Source organism: Miniopterus schreibersii, assembly GCF_964146895.1.
Source record: "Miniopterus schreibersii genome assembly, chromosome: X".
NCBI classification, from domain to species: domain Eukaryota; kingdom Metazoa; phylum Chordata; class Mammalia; order Chiroptera; family Miniopteridae; genus Miniopterus; species Miniopterus schreibersii.
This window is the reverse complement of record NC_138104.1, coordinates 20,980,784-20,996,869: the sequence shown is the minus strand read 5'-3', so window position 1 is coordinate 20,996,869 and position 16,086 is coordinate 20,980,784. Positions and strand designations below refer to the sequence as shown.

The window sequence follows — 16,086 nt, the reverse complement described above, 5'->3', positions numbered from 1 at the left end:
GGAGCCCCCGGTGCCCTTGATTTCCCAGCTCTTCCACTCTCAGGCTACTTGAGGAAACTACACATACCTCTTCCTCCAGCTTTACCACCTTGGCCTGGGCATTGCTCAGGGCCTGGTCTCGGATTTCAATGTGTCGCCTTTGGTCCTCGTTGGTGGAACGGGCAGTGGCGAGCTCAGCTTCCAGCTTTTCCTTCTCCCGCAGGCTTTCCTTATCTATAAGGACATGAAATATCAACACTGCCATTCTGCAGCTGGCTCAAAACCTTACCTAAGGACAACTGTCAATCATACCCATTACTAAACATTGTGGAGTTCTTACAGCTAAATGAACCAGGAAACCAAGATCTGGACTCTATCACTGTCTCAACTACTAACTTGCTGGATAAATTAAGAACAGTCACTTAACTGTGTGGCTGTTGAACAGAAGTGATGAGAAAGTAAATATAAAAACTGTTAGGAAAAGTATTACACAAAGGAGAACACACACACATCAGAAGAACAAGTAGGCTTGTCTCCTCAATTTTATCTTCAAATGGTCTTGTATTAGCAAAAACACAATCAAAGCGGCCCCTCCCCCAATTTTCCCATTGTCTCCCCATGAAAGTATATTAAAATCAATCTAAAAATCGTATTTCATAAAATGCATGAAACCTCAAATCCCACACTTTACTCACTACCAGTTTTTAAACAAGTTCAATCTATAATTGCATTGTATCTACAGATGATAATGACACATGTAGCTATTCTCTGTGCTTTTTTAGATTCTTCCCCTTCTAACTAGGACAGACCTCATACCAGAAACTCAAAGAGCAGTGTTGTTTCTCATTTGGAGATACTCTTCCTCTTGAGACCTTAATATTTAAGTTTGTAGGAGAAACTTTAATAGGGCAGCCTCCCCTTCCTTCCCACTCTGACTTTATATATCTATTCATATGTACCTTGGAAAGAAATGAACATTGACTTGGCCGAATATGGCTCAGTGGTTGAGCATCGGCCTAGGACACAGGAGGTCACTGTTCAATTTCTGGTCAGGGCACAAGCCAAGGATGCAGACTCGATCCCCAGTAGGGGGCGTGCAGGAAGCAGCCGATCAATAATTCTCTTAATGATGTTTCAACTCTCTCTCTCCCTTTCCCTTCCTCTCTCTGAAATCAATAAAGATATTTTTTTTTTTTAAAAAAAGAAATGACCATTTGTTGAATAGTTATTGCATACCAAGTATTGTAGGAACTTAACCCTCAGAACAACCACATAAGGAAGGTCTTCTTCTCTTCTCCATTTTGCATATGAAGAAACAGAGACTCAGAGGACTTAAGTAACTTGCACAAGGTCCCACAATCGGTAAAATAAGTAGTAGAGACCATACTTAAGGCCAAAGTATTCTAAACTCTTTCTAGTGAACCAGACTGACTTCTCCTAGGGCTCAGTTGGTTTGGCCTCTCTACGGTAGCTCGAGCACATACCCCAGAGAGGTTTTTCAAGAGGGCTTTCTTGGCTCCTGCCACAGTTCCAACCAAAAGCAAAGTCCAAAGGCAAAAGAAATTAAAGGGCCACAAATCATGCCCTCTTCCCTGCCTGAGAGGTGGAGTCCACTTTCTCCTTCTGGAACCATTTAACAGTCTTTCACTCTGCTGTTAGTATAGTTTGATCTGCTAAATTACCACATTTTATAAATCAGTAGCAGAGCTACTAAGACATTTTAAATACTAACTCCACATAGAGAACCAGCAGAACCAGGGCAAGAAACCGTACATTTTTCTGTTTTGTTTTGTTTTGTTTTGTCCTGGGAGGCTGCCACCCTTTCCACCAGTTAACTAGATTCCAGAGTAAATGTGACACCAGATAAGCAACTTCACAACAATTTACAGTAGGTACTGATGACACCAGAAAAACCACATTCCTTCCTCTAGGACATACTGATAAAGGAACAGCAGATTCAAGGAAATGAGGAAGAAAAATTCCCAGTTGTTAAGCCAGAGCATGGAGCAGCCATTAAGGGAGGGGGATAGTGCAAGTGGAGATCAAACACACTTGTAAAAGCTCACTGGAAGCTGCGTGGAATGACTTGAAAGGGTCATATGGAGGCCCAGCAAAGATGGGGCCTGACAAGTCCCACCAAGCACTACTCCAGCTGGGAGCCATACTGAGGGAGGCTGGGGGCAGGGGACACCAACTAAGGACATCTGCAGAAGTGGGGGTAGTTCATGTTTCCACTGAACTCACTCTCCCTGTGGACTCAATCCACTGTGTAGTTTTTCTTATTGCCAGTTTTATTGTAGCAATTAGAAAGAATAAGGCATTGTCTCGCTGGGTGGAGTCCATTAGGGGTCGATAAAGAAGATTAATTCATTGTCACGGTCTTGGGAGTATCTCCAAAGGAAACACTAGTATAAGGAAGACATAGTTCTGCCCTCCCCCATATCCTCCAACTCTGTAATCAGAGTCCATAGTTCAGGCCATAGCAGTGGTCCCCCTCTAGCTAGCCTTGTAGTCCACCAAGATATAATGATATGATAATACAAGGTGTTTTAACTGAGGGAGCCCCAGGAGCAGGTTAGGTATTGCAAACACTAATCATCAGTCCTGCAAGCTAATCCCATCTCTACCAGAGCCAGCACATGAAGCCTTCAAAAACAAATCCTGTCAACATTAAAGGACCCCAAGGTCACTAAAGTCCTTTTCAGCTAGCCATGACAAAAGCAGGGATGTCAAGGGACTTTTCTGCAGAAAGAGCCATGTGGATATCACTAGATGTTGTGGCAAGCAGCCTTCTTGGCCTAGAAATAAAAGAACAAATTCTCCCAACTTCATGCTTGAACAGGAAAAAAATATTTCCTAGATGACATTCACTCTGCCCTGACTTTTCTAGGTTAAACAGAACTGTGTGACCTTTTCCCACACCTCATTGCCATTCACACATTATTACCTGCAGCTAAAGATTGCAGACTTTTTTTTTTACTTTTAATTTAATTTATTTTATTGATTTGAGAGAGAGAGAGACAGCCATGTGAGAGAAATATCAATCAGTTGCCTTCCATACTTGCCCCAGTTGGGGATCGAACCTGCAACGTGGGTATGTGCCCTGACCAGAAATTGAACCCACAACCTTTGGTGTACGGACGACACTTCAACCAACTGAGCCACACTAGCCAGAGCTCAGACTTACTTTTTGCAAAGAGCTGAGAGATGGTTTTTCTGGTATCCTCTGTCCCCTCATATTCCTTCTCTGCAAGCTGTTTATTGGCAGTCTCCAGGCGCTCTGTAGAATTCGGACACAATCAACAGAGCCCCATACACAAACTTTCATGCACATGCTGTTGGCCCTCTCAATGCCAACCTTGGGTAAAACAAGCCTGCTTCTTCTTGTGACACAAAAATGGGTGACATGGACATAGGTTTGCAAATGTAGATCTCTAAACAAAACTAGACCCTTGCAGGGGAAGAGGAGTTGAGCACTTAACACTTGCATTCCATGCTGACAAAATCTAAGTGCAGAATTCTAAATTTCAGCATAGGAATCTATCCCTGAATATGTATCTTTCATTCACCTGGAGAAAAAGCATCAAAGTTATTATAAAGTCTTTAAAATTATGAAATGTCAAAGCTGGAAGGGGACCATAGGCAGCATCTAGTTCCGTTCCCTCAGTTTATAGATAAGATAAGCTAAATCCAAAGACAGAAAACAACATCCCCAAGGTCATCAGTTTTGAAGGTGTTGAAAGTGTTTATTTCTCACCACCTTCAAAATTATCATGTTAGGGTAAAAATACAAGGAGGTAGTGCTAGAAACAATGAAGGATATCACTATTTCAAGCTTGTACTGCCAAAATACTGGCCTCTGCAAAACCTATTAAAGAAGAGAGGCAGCACCAATTGTGGGGGAAAGGCAGGTGGGTCCAGGAGTCCCAGGATGGGTACCATCTGATGAACACATCAGTTCATCCCACTTTGATTAAGCAAGCTTGGGACCAAGTATTATTGCAGTTACAAAATCCTGACCTGGTCTATGCCTTGCAATTTATTAATCATACTAGCGGGCTGAACAAACTGAAGAGCCTCAACGTATGCTTAACAGGCTGATGCTTCAGAAGTGATTCCCTCACCTCTCAGATCCCTGTTGAAGTCATGCATCCTTCGAATCTCCCCCTCAAGTTTGTTTCTCATGGCTTTTTCCAGGGCTTCTCTTTTGGAGGATGACTTCACAAGGTTTTCATATGCCTCTGAGACACGCTGGATTTCTGTCTCCACCTGAAAAGAAAAAAAAAGAAAGATAGTGGGGATGGTTGAATCTTGATGGGAAAGATGGTAGGAAAAAACGGACGTGCAAATTCTTAATGACAGTTTAGCCCAGGGCTTTTTAGATCGCCAGGAGGCATAACACAGATAAGAAAAGTTTCCCAGAAGGACTTCTAAATTCACCTTAAAGCTCAGTAATTATCTCTCTGGCTCAGGACAGTTTCTCAGGTTAAAAAAAAGTACAGTTTCTGCCTTCAGAGAAGGTAGTAGGAGAGAATAAATTTCTTAAGTATAGTTATAAATGATTTTCCTATCTGAGTAAGAACTTTTTAATTTTGAAAATAATAATGTATATGTATTTAGATAATGTTATTCTAGAGTGCTCAAAGGGCTTTCTCATGTTTATTTCAATTTGCCATGATATTTGCCTTCACAAGGATATTTCTCCTCATTTTAGCAGAGAAAAGAGATAAATTGCCTTTTCCAACATCAAGTTAGTGGCAGAAGCAAACCGTAAAAACTCTAAGCCTCAGACTCATGTAGTAGTTCAGTTAAGTTTAACAAATATTTACCAAGGGCCAAATATTTACAAAAACTCTTTAAGGGACTATGGGGTATATAAATATGAGTGAGGACATTATCACTGACCTCGAGGAGATTTTGAGCAAACCAAGTAAAAGAATATAGGGAAAGAGGCATTATTAAGAAAAATAAGAGTAGTCCTATTAAGTGCAGGGGAGGAAGAGGTTATTCCTGGTTGGGGATGAAGGGAGAGGAGGACAATTTCAGGGAGGTGGTGGCATTTAGAGTCAGATCCTAAAAGCTGGATCAGATTTCAATGAGCACAGGTGAGTGGAAGGGTATTCTATTCTGAGTTTGCAAATGCATTCCCAGAATGACCAGTAGTCCTATTTGGCTGGACACTATGGGGTACACAGGGGAAAGCTAATGAGATCTGGCTGCAAAGATAGAGTGGACTCAGATCATAAAAAGGCTTCAATGCCAGGCAATTGGACTTGATCCCATAGTCAGTGGGAAATGAGTACAGATTTTGAAACAGAAATTCATGATCAGAGTTGTGTTTCATGACACATCTGCAAATCTGGTAAAACGGAAAAAACACCACCACAAGACATCAAATGGAAAGGGTTTTGCCCCAATCAGCCCAAAACAGGAAGAAAATAAGAAATTAGACTCCAGAGTCTTTCTGTAACCATTATAGCTCCATTGCACATATAATAACCGCAGAGCTATTTGCATATAATTTGAATAAGACAAATAAACCCCACAGACTATTAAGCAAATTCCAAATTAAATTTGATTCTTGCAACCATTCTGCATTCCCTCTCAGTTTTTCACTATCCTCCTTAACAAACAAACCTCAGGGTGCTTCAGGGGCAAAAGTAGGAGTCTGGTAGAGTGGGGGAAAGGTGTGGTTAAACAACTCAGATTCCACCTGCCCCAGCTCCAAAATTATGCCTGATGCAAGGACTGCCTGCAAACAAATGAGGCTTACACCACAGAAAAGAGCAGACTTGAGAATGTTTTTCTCCTTGCAGATGGCACCAAGATAGCAGCACAGAAGGGGGAAACTGGTGAATGGAATTTAGAGACATGATCTGCAAGGCTTGAGCCTGATAAAGCTTCTGCGTGAAATTCAAGTGCTGAGTAGAGAAAATAAACATTTCCATTTGAAAGAGCAGCTTGGTGTTGATCTGCTCTGGGCAGCCCTTAGAAGACAAGGCTTTCCAGCTCTGCACAGAATGCCACACCTGGAAGGCAGTCCCTCTACTCAAGTTGTTCAGAGTACTATTTCAAGATCTTGTACCAGTCCTTTCCCTACCCCCCTGTGTAGACACTGTACCCTCCAAAAGGGCAAGTTGCACACCCGTAAACAGAACCTTCCAGGAAAAGAAGTCATGGGAGGGCACATCCACTAGTTTTGTCTGCTCAGTGGTGGCAGCAGGGGAGAGGGAGAGTAGGGGGTGAGTTTCCAGACTTTTTCTGTCTACTTCGACTGCTCATAAGCCTTGGGCCTCCTAATTTGTTCTGACACCAGCTGGTATCTCCCACTTTCCTTTTCCTCTTCTACCTCACCTGTGCCTCCCACCCACTGCAGCACTGGTTTGGTCTTCCCTTCCCCCAACACTCGAGCTGAGCCACCCTGAGCAGAGTTTAGGGAAGGGTATCAACTGTTAGACCTAATCAGTCAAACTGGGCCAGTTGGCCTCTAGTGTGTGAATATGATCCACTTAGCGAACCATTGTGATGGGGGGTAGAGTTAAATAGATGGAGAAAAAATTTAAATGGAGAGGGGGCAAAGTCAGGGAGAAACAGTTCTCACTCAACCCCAACAACCCCATCCCGATTTGGGAACTTTTGGGGGAAATGTTTTTACTACATGAAAATACTTAGCCGACAGTATGTCCTCTCTCCTTTAGGACCCAGATTTGGGGTTTACAAATTCTCAGCTTCATTCAGGCCCCTTAAATTTCCACTTGCGGGTGTCTCCTAAGGACAGAGCTGCTGAACAATACCAGGCAACCTCCCCTCCCTCCCCCACCTTCACCCGCACCTCCCTGAACAGTTTGCATTGTCTGGAGATCAAACCACAGGAGCTCTACAATGACAAAAGCTGCAAAGAGGCTGCCAAAGGCATAACCCTATTCACAGACAGCCACTGGAAGCCAAGAGCTAAGGTTCCTAGCTTAGAGCACTCAAGAGCTCAAGTCCCAGCTGCAGGAGACAAGAAGGGCCCAGGGAAGAATGTGAACTGGGGGAGGTACATTCCTTTTTCTACTTCCTCAGCCTAGGGCTGTCACCTGTCACCCAGCTGTGGTGCTAAGCCCCTCCTGCACCCCTCCACACACACACCAGAGAGAGCAGATGTTGAATTTGAGTTGTAGGGAAGGACCAAAGCAAAGAGGAGGATAAGGAAGTGGGTGTTGAAAAACTGTCACCATGGGAACTCCCACTTGGAAAAGTGCTCTAAGCCTTTTCCAGAACAAGGTAGGGTAGTATCTAATTTCAATGATGAGATTTTTCTAGAAACTATGATTTTATATCTAGAATTCAAATTCAGTATTTGGGAAAATATAATCAAGACAGAAAGTCTTTATGCTGGCAGGTCTTCACTTCCACAGACATCACCATTGTTCTTGACCTTATGAAGAAGTTTCTCGACCTATCAGGATCCTAAAACAATCAATCAAGTTTTCTTAAGGCTATGGTGTCTGGGAAAACTGTATAAATATGTTTTTCTCTTCCTCACATAAATATAAAATGTTACTTCTCCTAGAAAAAAAGGCAGAGGCTTTTTCCAAAGTTTGATCCAGATCTAACCTTCAGATATAAGAATCCTGAAGGCCTGCCCATAAGTCAAGCAGGTATCCACAAATGGAAACTTTTACATCCATGTTAAACATGCAAGATATATAGGAGACTCTAATATCCCAACATGGGAGCCTCACCTTCTGCAGTCTTGCCACCTTCTCGTAGCATCCTTCCAACTCCTGTCGCAAGTTCCGGTTCTCATCTGAGAGGATCTCAACCATCTGCTGGGCTCTGGAAACAATGGCAAAAGGATCTGCTGGCATTGGCTGATAAGAAGCAGAAGACTGCTGAGCCCTAGGCATAGCTGAATAGGCTTCTCCTGGCTGCTGCTGCTGGTGATGGTGGTGGTGGTGTTGCTGTTGCTGCTGACTCAGGCCCGGCTGGGTGAGACGGTAATGATCACCCTGGTAAGCCTGATTAGGAAGGAAATGCTGCTGCGGCCTAGGCAGGTGAGCTGAGTGGTCTCCTTGGTTTGGGACTAGGGGATGTTGAGCAGGAGATAATCTAGTGGATGGTGGAGACTGCAGCAAAGACAAAGAACCTCCAGATGTGAGGGACGAAGTAGGGCTGTGAAGCTGAGAGTTCCTGGTAGACAATGGCAATGAGATGTCCTGTGTTGGCCTGTAAAACATGGAGGGCATGCTAAGGTTAAGCTCTCTCTGAAGGCACTGGGGGAGAAGGGCACAAGAAAGTGAGGTGAAGAGGCCTCCAGTACCCCCAGAACACCTGCAAGCTGAGGAGCAGGCAGTGTTAGACTAGGGGATCTCTGCAAAAGACCTCCACAGTCCTTTCTACGCCTGGCTTTCTGTGACTGCCTGACAGACAGAGATGTCATCCTGTGGAAGATTAAACCAGATGATCTCAAAGGTTGCTTTGTGAAAACTAAAGTGATGTATGCCTATACAGTTGGTGCTCAAGTCAAAGCACTTTAAATGAGTCTTCTACAAGGTACTTTTTCACCTCATTTTAAACTAAATCTTTTCTGACAATCTATACGTGGCCTGGCACATGTAAAGGTCAAATTTAGAAAATATGTTCCACTTGCCCAGAAGGAAATAGTGATGAGCAGTCTAAGCCACCCCTCATCTTTCTATCTGCAACTCTCTTTGATAATACATATATTCACAAAAAATTACTTGAGGATATGTAGATACTTTTTAGAGATACCAAATAATTGTTATTGATTACAGTTATTAATAACTGACTGATGCCTATTAGTAGTAATAATGCCATGTCTTGGGGCGGATTATAGGTAACACTATTATGCGATTTTTGATGTACTGAATCACAAAATGTAAGGACTGGAAAGGTCTCAGTTACAAAATTTAGTCCAACTCTGTCATTTGAGGTCCAGAAAGGGGAAGCGATATGCCAAATATTACAGAGTGAGTTAGTGACAGTGCCCGGGTGTAGAACCCTTGTTTCCCAATTCCCATGTCCAGGCTCTATCCACTCCATAATATATTGATTTCCACACACTGATGCTCAGATTCCCAGCCTATTGCTTACAGAAAGTTCCGGAAAAAGACCTTTGGTACATTGTTTAATGTTGCTCTACAATTTTTTCCTAAAACCAGACTATTGGCCATTAAGAGAAACAATCAGAATATGTGAATGGGTTACTTCCACCATCACCACTACAAGGAAGAATATATGTCAATATACACTAAAGACAAAAAGCTTATATACCCCATCCCCAATGAACTTCATATACTCCAACATCCTATAGATGCTTATCCTATAGTTGATATTTCTCAGTCCAAGGAAAACAGATGGCTAAGAGTATGGGATTTTGATCCAACAGAGTTTAGAGATCTTTTCTAGTGCTTACTAGCTGTAAAACATTGCTTAAGTTACTTTATCTGCAAGAGCCCGTTTCATTCCTGAGGTTGCAAATTAATTTAAAAAATACTGGGCTCTTCTCATTTTGGAGCTCAATAGGAATTGCAGAGAGTCTCTTATCTACCTCCCAGTGAGATAGGTTGACCCTGTTAGTGATTTTACTTATGGGATATCCATTTAATCTTCCCACTAAATTGCATAAAATTTCGTGGTGGAACTGGGACAAATCGCCAGGAGCAATTAACTTTTAACTGGTATTCCAGATGCTAAAGTACATCCTTCCCACACACTTTCAAGTTATCATTACTGTTCATTTATATAGCCCGACAAGCGATCCTCACTATTAGGGATTTTTACTGCTACAAAATCACTGCAAACATGTGCTCACGGATACCCAATTACCTGATGTTCATCAGAGCCCTGAAACCTGCTCCAGCCCTAGTTTCTGTCTCTCAGCCCCATCGAAGCCTCTGGTGTACCCACATCCTTCCAATTCCATACATATGTCACTATAAACAATAACTGAATATTGACAAGGGTATGAGAACTATTTGAGGATAGAAGAAATATCCACATATTCTGATTCCACGGTTCTCATGATTACAACTGGAAAGTTACTACTTTTACATAACCTTTCTTCTTCCAAGACTCAAAGCACTCCTCCAATCAAAAGCTTGGGAGCTGTTTACAAACTTATTTGGGAAAGAGTCTTTTCCCATTTTCCATACTGTGGATCTGCAGTTTCCTCAGAGGTAAAATTGACTATGTCTTCTTCTTCCTCTTTGAGTAAAAGCTATTATTATATATATCCCTAGAATTAAATTTTTATTTTGGTTTATCATCTTAGATTTTATTTTTATATACTTATAAATCACACATTATAGTAATATAATTTTTTAATTTAGTTTTTTTTTTAAATAGGTTTAATCTTTATTGTTGAAAGTATTACAGATGTCCCTCACCCACATTAAATTTAATGCCTGGGTTTTGTTGGTGCTTTTGGATATTCTGGGTAGAAAAGACGGGCTTGCATTTCATGTTCTCCAATCCAGCTCTCAAAATTTAAGGGAAAAACGATCATATTAACCTTCATCCTCATTGCCAGAATTTGGAAACCCAAGGCCTGGGATGTGTTCCATTTTAAAGACTGAATGCCCAGTTCTGAACTGGGCTTCCTCTCCCCAGCTCCCCTGAGCCCCATAAGCAATCCAGGGCTCTCCTTCAAACAGACTGGCCACTGGTCTCCCTCCTGCCAGGAGGTTGAAAGGCCCCTCCATGCCCTGAACAGCTCTTGGCCTCCTGGGGACCTTGGGAAAGAGAAGACTTACAAGGTCTGTGAAAAGAGGTCACCAAAGTCAAATAAGCCCAGGCCTGCAGTGGCCCTGGCCATGACTCTGGGTACTGCCTAAGAGATAAGGGGAGACAAGGCAGCTGCCCCTCAGGTTCCCCAGGCTGGAAAAGGGAGGTTTCAGTGCACCGTGATGTTGGGAAAACCAAGGCAGTCCGTCTCTGGCAGGTTTGCAAACATGAAGCAAGGCTTGGGCAGTCACAAAGAGAGAGAAAGCCCTCCAGCCAAAGAACTCCATCTGGGCTCCAGCATCCACCCACCACATAAAAAAAGCAGGACAGTATTAACACTGTCGTGAAGTTCCCACTGAGAGGAGGGGGCTGAGAAAAGACAGGGGTAGGGGAGAGCTGGGGTGATGTCATAGGAAGCAAAAATATACTTAAGATTAAATAATAAGAGCAATAACAATAACAAAGGTGGCAGCCGGGTGAGCGGCACACTGCCCAGCATTGCAGCATGAATCGATGGTCACTGACATATTAACCAGGAACAAGCTGTCAGCAGACAATAGAATCACATGATCCCATGGAAGCCCTGGCCTGCATCCGTGCCCCTTCCCCCCCTTCATTCTGCCCCTTCCTAAGACAAACTGGGTCCCTAGTGCTCTGTGGAAAAGGGGAAAGAGCATAAATGCAGAACAGAGGCCAGTGGCCAAAATCAGCATCTCCCCAAATCAGGCAGAACTCCCTCCCAGAGACAGACAGCTAGTGAAGACACAAAGGAAAAGCAGAAACCGGTCCACTGAGTTGACATACCACCTTCCACCCTGCTACCTCACTGATGAAGCTCTTCTCCTCCCCAGCCACACATCCACCCACTCCCCTCCACACACACTACACACTCCTGGTCCACATGTGTGCAAGCCCACATACTCACACTCTCACCAGAGCAGGTGCCGACAGCCTGGAACTCAATTTATTTTCCCCACAGACACAGTGCCTTTCCTAGGTTCTGTGATGGTGAATCTGTGAATCCTGGAGAAGGCTGCAAATTCTTGATTGTTTCTTTTGCACAACCAGCTCTGCTCTGAACTACAGAGTTAGGTCACCCTTAGATTCCACTAAACAAGGATTTCAAGAAACATCAGATCTGGGCATGATTTCAACAATTGAAAGGAGGTGGCTGCTTTACAAACAGAGAAGATTCAATTTTTAAAAGCAGTTGATAAATATATAAACCCCCAAATGCAGAAAAGGCTCAACACTTAAAAAGACAAAGATTCAGAAAATTTTTAATTCTTCACATGGCTTGGCTTTTTCTCCATCTGGAGTTCTGGGCATTCAGGATTATTTATTTTTTAAGTGGGGAGGAGGGGATAGGGGAGATGAAGTAATAAAAATATTGTTTATAACGTTTTGTTCATTTTCACAACAAATCTCTAGCACTTCACTGCACCTTGAAAGGCAAACAAAGGTTTTTTGAACAACAATTTGTTGAAAGAGCTTGCCTTGCATCCCTATCTGTGATTTGTGGATTAAGAACTAGGAATGTCGCCTTCTAATTGTTTAGTGGTAGCAGCAGTTCCTTGGAAAGGTACTCACAAACTGTTAAAGCAAATAAAGAGGACAAATGTGTCACCACTTAAAAGCTATACTTCAGGAAAGCAATTCAACTACCTCCCCTTGTCAGTAATTTGTCAATAGGTTGCACTCCCTGTCCCATGCCCTGCAAATATTTTAGTGCCGGAATTTTTCTGATGCAGACCCAAACTTCACACAAAGCATCTTTTAAATTTCATTATTCATCGAGCCTATCAAGCACCCTGTTCCTCTCCTATAGAGAAAACGAAAAAAACGGCAGAATAAACCTGTGTATTAAAATACTGCTCAAGAGAGGGCAATCAGCGTGAGCTCTACTGCCTTTGGGGACAGGAAGATAGAACCACAGATAATGTAGGAGGGAGGGGAAAATACAAGTATCTTCCATAAAACAGATACAGCTAAATTTCTCTGCTGGTTTGATCAGTATTGGAGGAAAAAAAAAATCCCTCTTTGGGTTTCTTATTATTTATTTAGGCAGATCAAAGGACTTTTCCATCTAGCTTCAAACACTGTGGGAGCCATTTCAGATCACGAACAATACTGGTGAATGAGTTCTGAAAATAGCTTTCCTGGGAAGGCAGGCCATGTGCTGAGTGGGGCTTTGGATTCTGCTCCACACCCCAGCTAACACACTCCCCTCCCTCAAGGCAACAGACATCAGCCCATCCACATATCGTAGGGAGTCCCACAGACTCTTCCATACTAATGGGAAGAACAAAACAAAAAACCCAGCTTCATTGACATTTTGTTGGCTTGGATGGGTTTCCACTAAGCTAAGCAGGCCAACAGACCAACCCCTCCCTGGGTCTTCCGCTTCACTGGGCAGATGGGAATTGGGTTCTTGATCTCATTTAAACCGGAAGGGCCCTGTCCGTTACCCCATTTCCTGTTCCAAGCCACTTATCAGAACTTGGGCTCCTGCCTTTTGAAAGCTGCACAGAGGATTTAAGGGAAAAAAAATCCTGAACTGGCAAAGTTAGGGGTGGAGCCCAACGTGAATTGTCTCTGGCTAAAAAAAATGGACCTGGAAGGGGAAAATGAAATAGCAGGAAATGCCAGGTGCATTCTCTTACCTTACCTCTACTCCACCCCCTGACTGCCTTGTCTCCTGAGTCACCCAATGAAGAACTTCAGCCAAGAGGCTTTTTCCCAAAGGAATGAGAAGGAGGCAGGAGGCAAAGAATTAGACATCAAAGAGATCACAGGCCTAGTCTAGGGGCCCTTATGGAAAAGGCCACTCTAGATCCAGGCACTTCAAACCTCACGGACACCCAGAATTACCCATGGTGACAGGGCAGGAATACCATATAACTTCCATCACTGTTACCCATGGTTGAAACCCTCCCTCTGCCCCATATGCTGAAAATCTACTAATCAGGGACATGGTCCCAACAGGAACAATAGGAGCAATGAACTGAGTAATGGAATCATAAGGTCTGATTGATACAGTGGGCCCTGGAATAAATCAGTATACACAGGTGGGCAAAAGTAAGTTTACAGTTGTAATACAAATAAATAATACAATAACTAAGAAATAATAGTACAAGAATAAACTCTGTTTCACGTACTCACAGCTGTAAATCTACTTTTGTCCACCTGTGTATTTAGGAAGAACTGAATATATGAAACAGTACTCCTGAACTAATGGCCAGTGATACAAAAGTCATGGGTGTATTTTGCCTTCTACATTTTAGCATCTGACCAAAACTTCTATATAATATGACATGAATTTAAATTAGACGTTTACAAATGCAACAGGCAACTAACAAAGTTTCTATGGAATGAAGATGAAGCAATCTAGACTTCATAAACTGAAAGGAAGTAGAAGGCAAGTTACATTCTGAACCTGCATATATATAGTTCCCCCACAGTAATATGTCAGTGTTTGTTTAGTGTCCAAAAGAATCACAGTAATTCTGCAGAAAGATGTGTTCATGAAAATAGTGATGAGAGTTTTGCAGAGGGGAAGAAGTAGAAGTGATAGGATACTCCAGACTAAAGTCCAAGAAAATTTGCTTCTGCTCCTAAAGGAAGGGCTTAAAACTCACAAGATGGAACACTGACCCTTCTTTCAATATCCTGGGAGACAGGACAGCAAATAGCTTCTAAAACCAAGACTTGTGCTCCTGTTCACCCACTAGGCAGTTGAGGCCATACTCAACCTATTAACTTCAGGGAATGTTTATACAGTGCTAATTATGGCTAGAAATTCAGGTTGGAAGGAAATTTACTATGTCAGGGGCCAGCCATGCATTGAAGAGTCTGCTATACCAATCACCTGCCCATTCCTTCCCTTAAGATTCCCAACACACAGCAGAAGCTGGTTGGGGAGGAGGTCAGAAAATTATAGAAAGGGAACTCTCTTACCTGGCTGCTCCATACTCAGGGGGATGCTGATACCTCATCAGTTGCCCCTCTGTTCTCCCTGGCTGGTTCAGACGATGCTCACTATAGAAGTACCCTGGCTCTTGGGGCTTGCACACTACAGACTGGGGTGGCATGCCCTTGAAGGGATACTCTGGCGGGGGGCCACGGTGTTCCATGCCCTTCAGGCTATGCTGGCTGGGAGGTGGCCCTTGGGCCTTGTAGAATTCACTGGAACTTGTGGGATTCTTGTAGAGGTCATTGGGTTGTGGTGGGGAGAGGGGAGCACTGGTAACAGGTGGATGGGCCTTAACTCCACTGGTGGCCAGTGACATCTGCATTAGTCGTTCACTCAAAGAGCGGACATGTCCTTGCTTAAGGTCTCTGAGTCCCTCATCCTGGTGCATCTTCCCAGGATTGAGCCGCTGAACTGATGGGCGTCCTTCAGTCCTCATCTTCTGGTTGGTGACTCCAGTGACATAGAAGGCAGCTCCAACACTGGCATGCTGTTGGCCTCGAAAGTACTGGGACTGGACTTTGGCTTCTTCATAGGTTGGGAGTTCCTCATTATTCTGCATTCGAGGGGAAAGCTGTTTCTCCATGATGATATTTTCTGACTGGATTTCCTGCCCCTGGGGTTCTTGTCTAGCGGCATGTGCCACAAGCTGTTGGTGGTGGTCTTGGGCACTCAACACATCATTCTGAGGACCTGGGTTCCCACTGCCACTGGGGAAAGGAGGGACATTCCCTGTGGCTTGCTGGTGTATGGCAAGCAGGTTGCGATTCTCATTAGGATTGCCATAGCGAAGCTGCTCTTGTAGCAGACGCTGCAACACCGTGGTTCCTCCACTTGGCTGTTCTTCAGAATTTCTCATCTCTATTGCTGGTGGTGCCTTGTGAAGAGAGAGAGAAATTGGGCACTTGGGCTGCCCTTGACCTAGGAAGGGGAAACAGGAAGCTTAACACCCAGTTGATGGATAAATCATTCCTCTAAAGGGAAATAAAATGGGTATTTGGGGTGATGATTCCACTGGAGATACAAAGTATAGAATTGAATCTAGAATTAATATATTAATTGTTGGTGACTCCTGACTCTAGCTTTGACATGATGAGGAACTTGGAGGCATAAGAGCTCTCTGTTTCCTCTTTCACTTTTAGCATGGGTTAAATATTTAATCTTGACTTAACTCCGAAGAGGACTGGGCAAACCTAGAGCAGTCAAGTAGGGTGGTCAGAGAGGGCAATTTTCCTAGGTCCTTACTTATAAGGTTCATCTCTCTGTATTCTGTTTAAATGAAAAATCCAACTCTTATAGCTGTGGCAGTAGGGGCAGGACAGTGGGGAGAAGTTACCCCATAGACAGGATCTGTACAGCAGTTCAGCATGTGAAGGGAGTTATAAAACGCCAAATAATAAGTAAAA

The 16,086-nt window shown here is 43.3% G+C and overlaps 1 protein-coding gene across 7 annotated transcripts in view; it reads right to left on the bottom strand.

Annotated features, from left to right (window-relative positions):
- Positions 1-16,086, bottom strand: part of AMOT (angiomotin) — a 62,545-nt gene that overhangs the window by 29,845 nt on the left and 16,614 nt on the right. For 6 of the 7 annotated variants that reach the window (XM_081125055.1, XM_081125057.1, XM_081125059.1 and 3 more), the window contains 5 exons: positions 14,668-15,601; positions 7,707-8,190; positions 4,104-4,248; positions 3,167-3,259; positions 68-213 (listed from right to left, as the gene is read on the bottom strand). In XM_081125055.1, the coding sequence (XP_080981181.1) occupies positions 68-213; positions 3,167-3,259; positions 4,104-4,248; positions 7,707-8,190; positions 14,668-15,539 (1,740 nt within the window). In that variant the 5' untranslated portion in view covers positions 15,540-15,601. The remainder of the gene's footprint in view (positions 1-67; positions 214-3,166; positions 3,260-4,103; positions 4,249-7,706; positions 8,191-14,667; positions 15,602-16,086) is intronic. The other variant, XM_081125061.1, reaches the window with a different exon arrangement.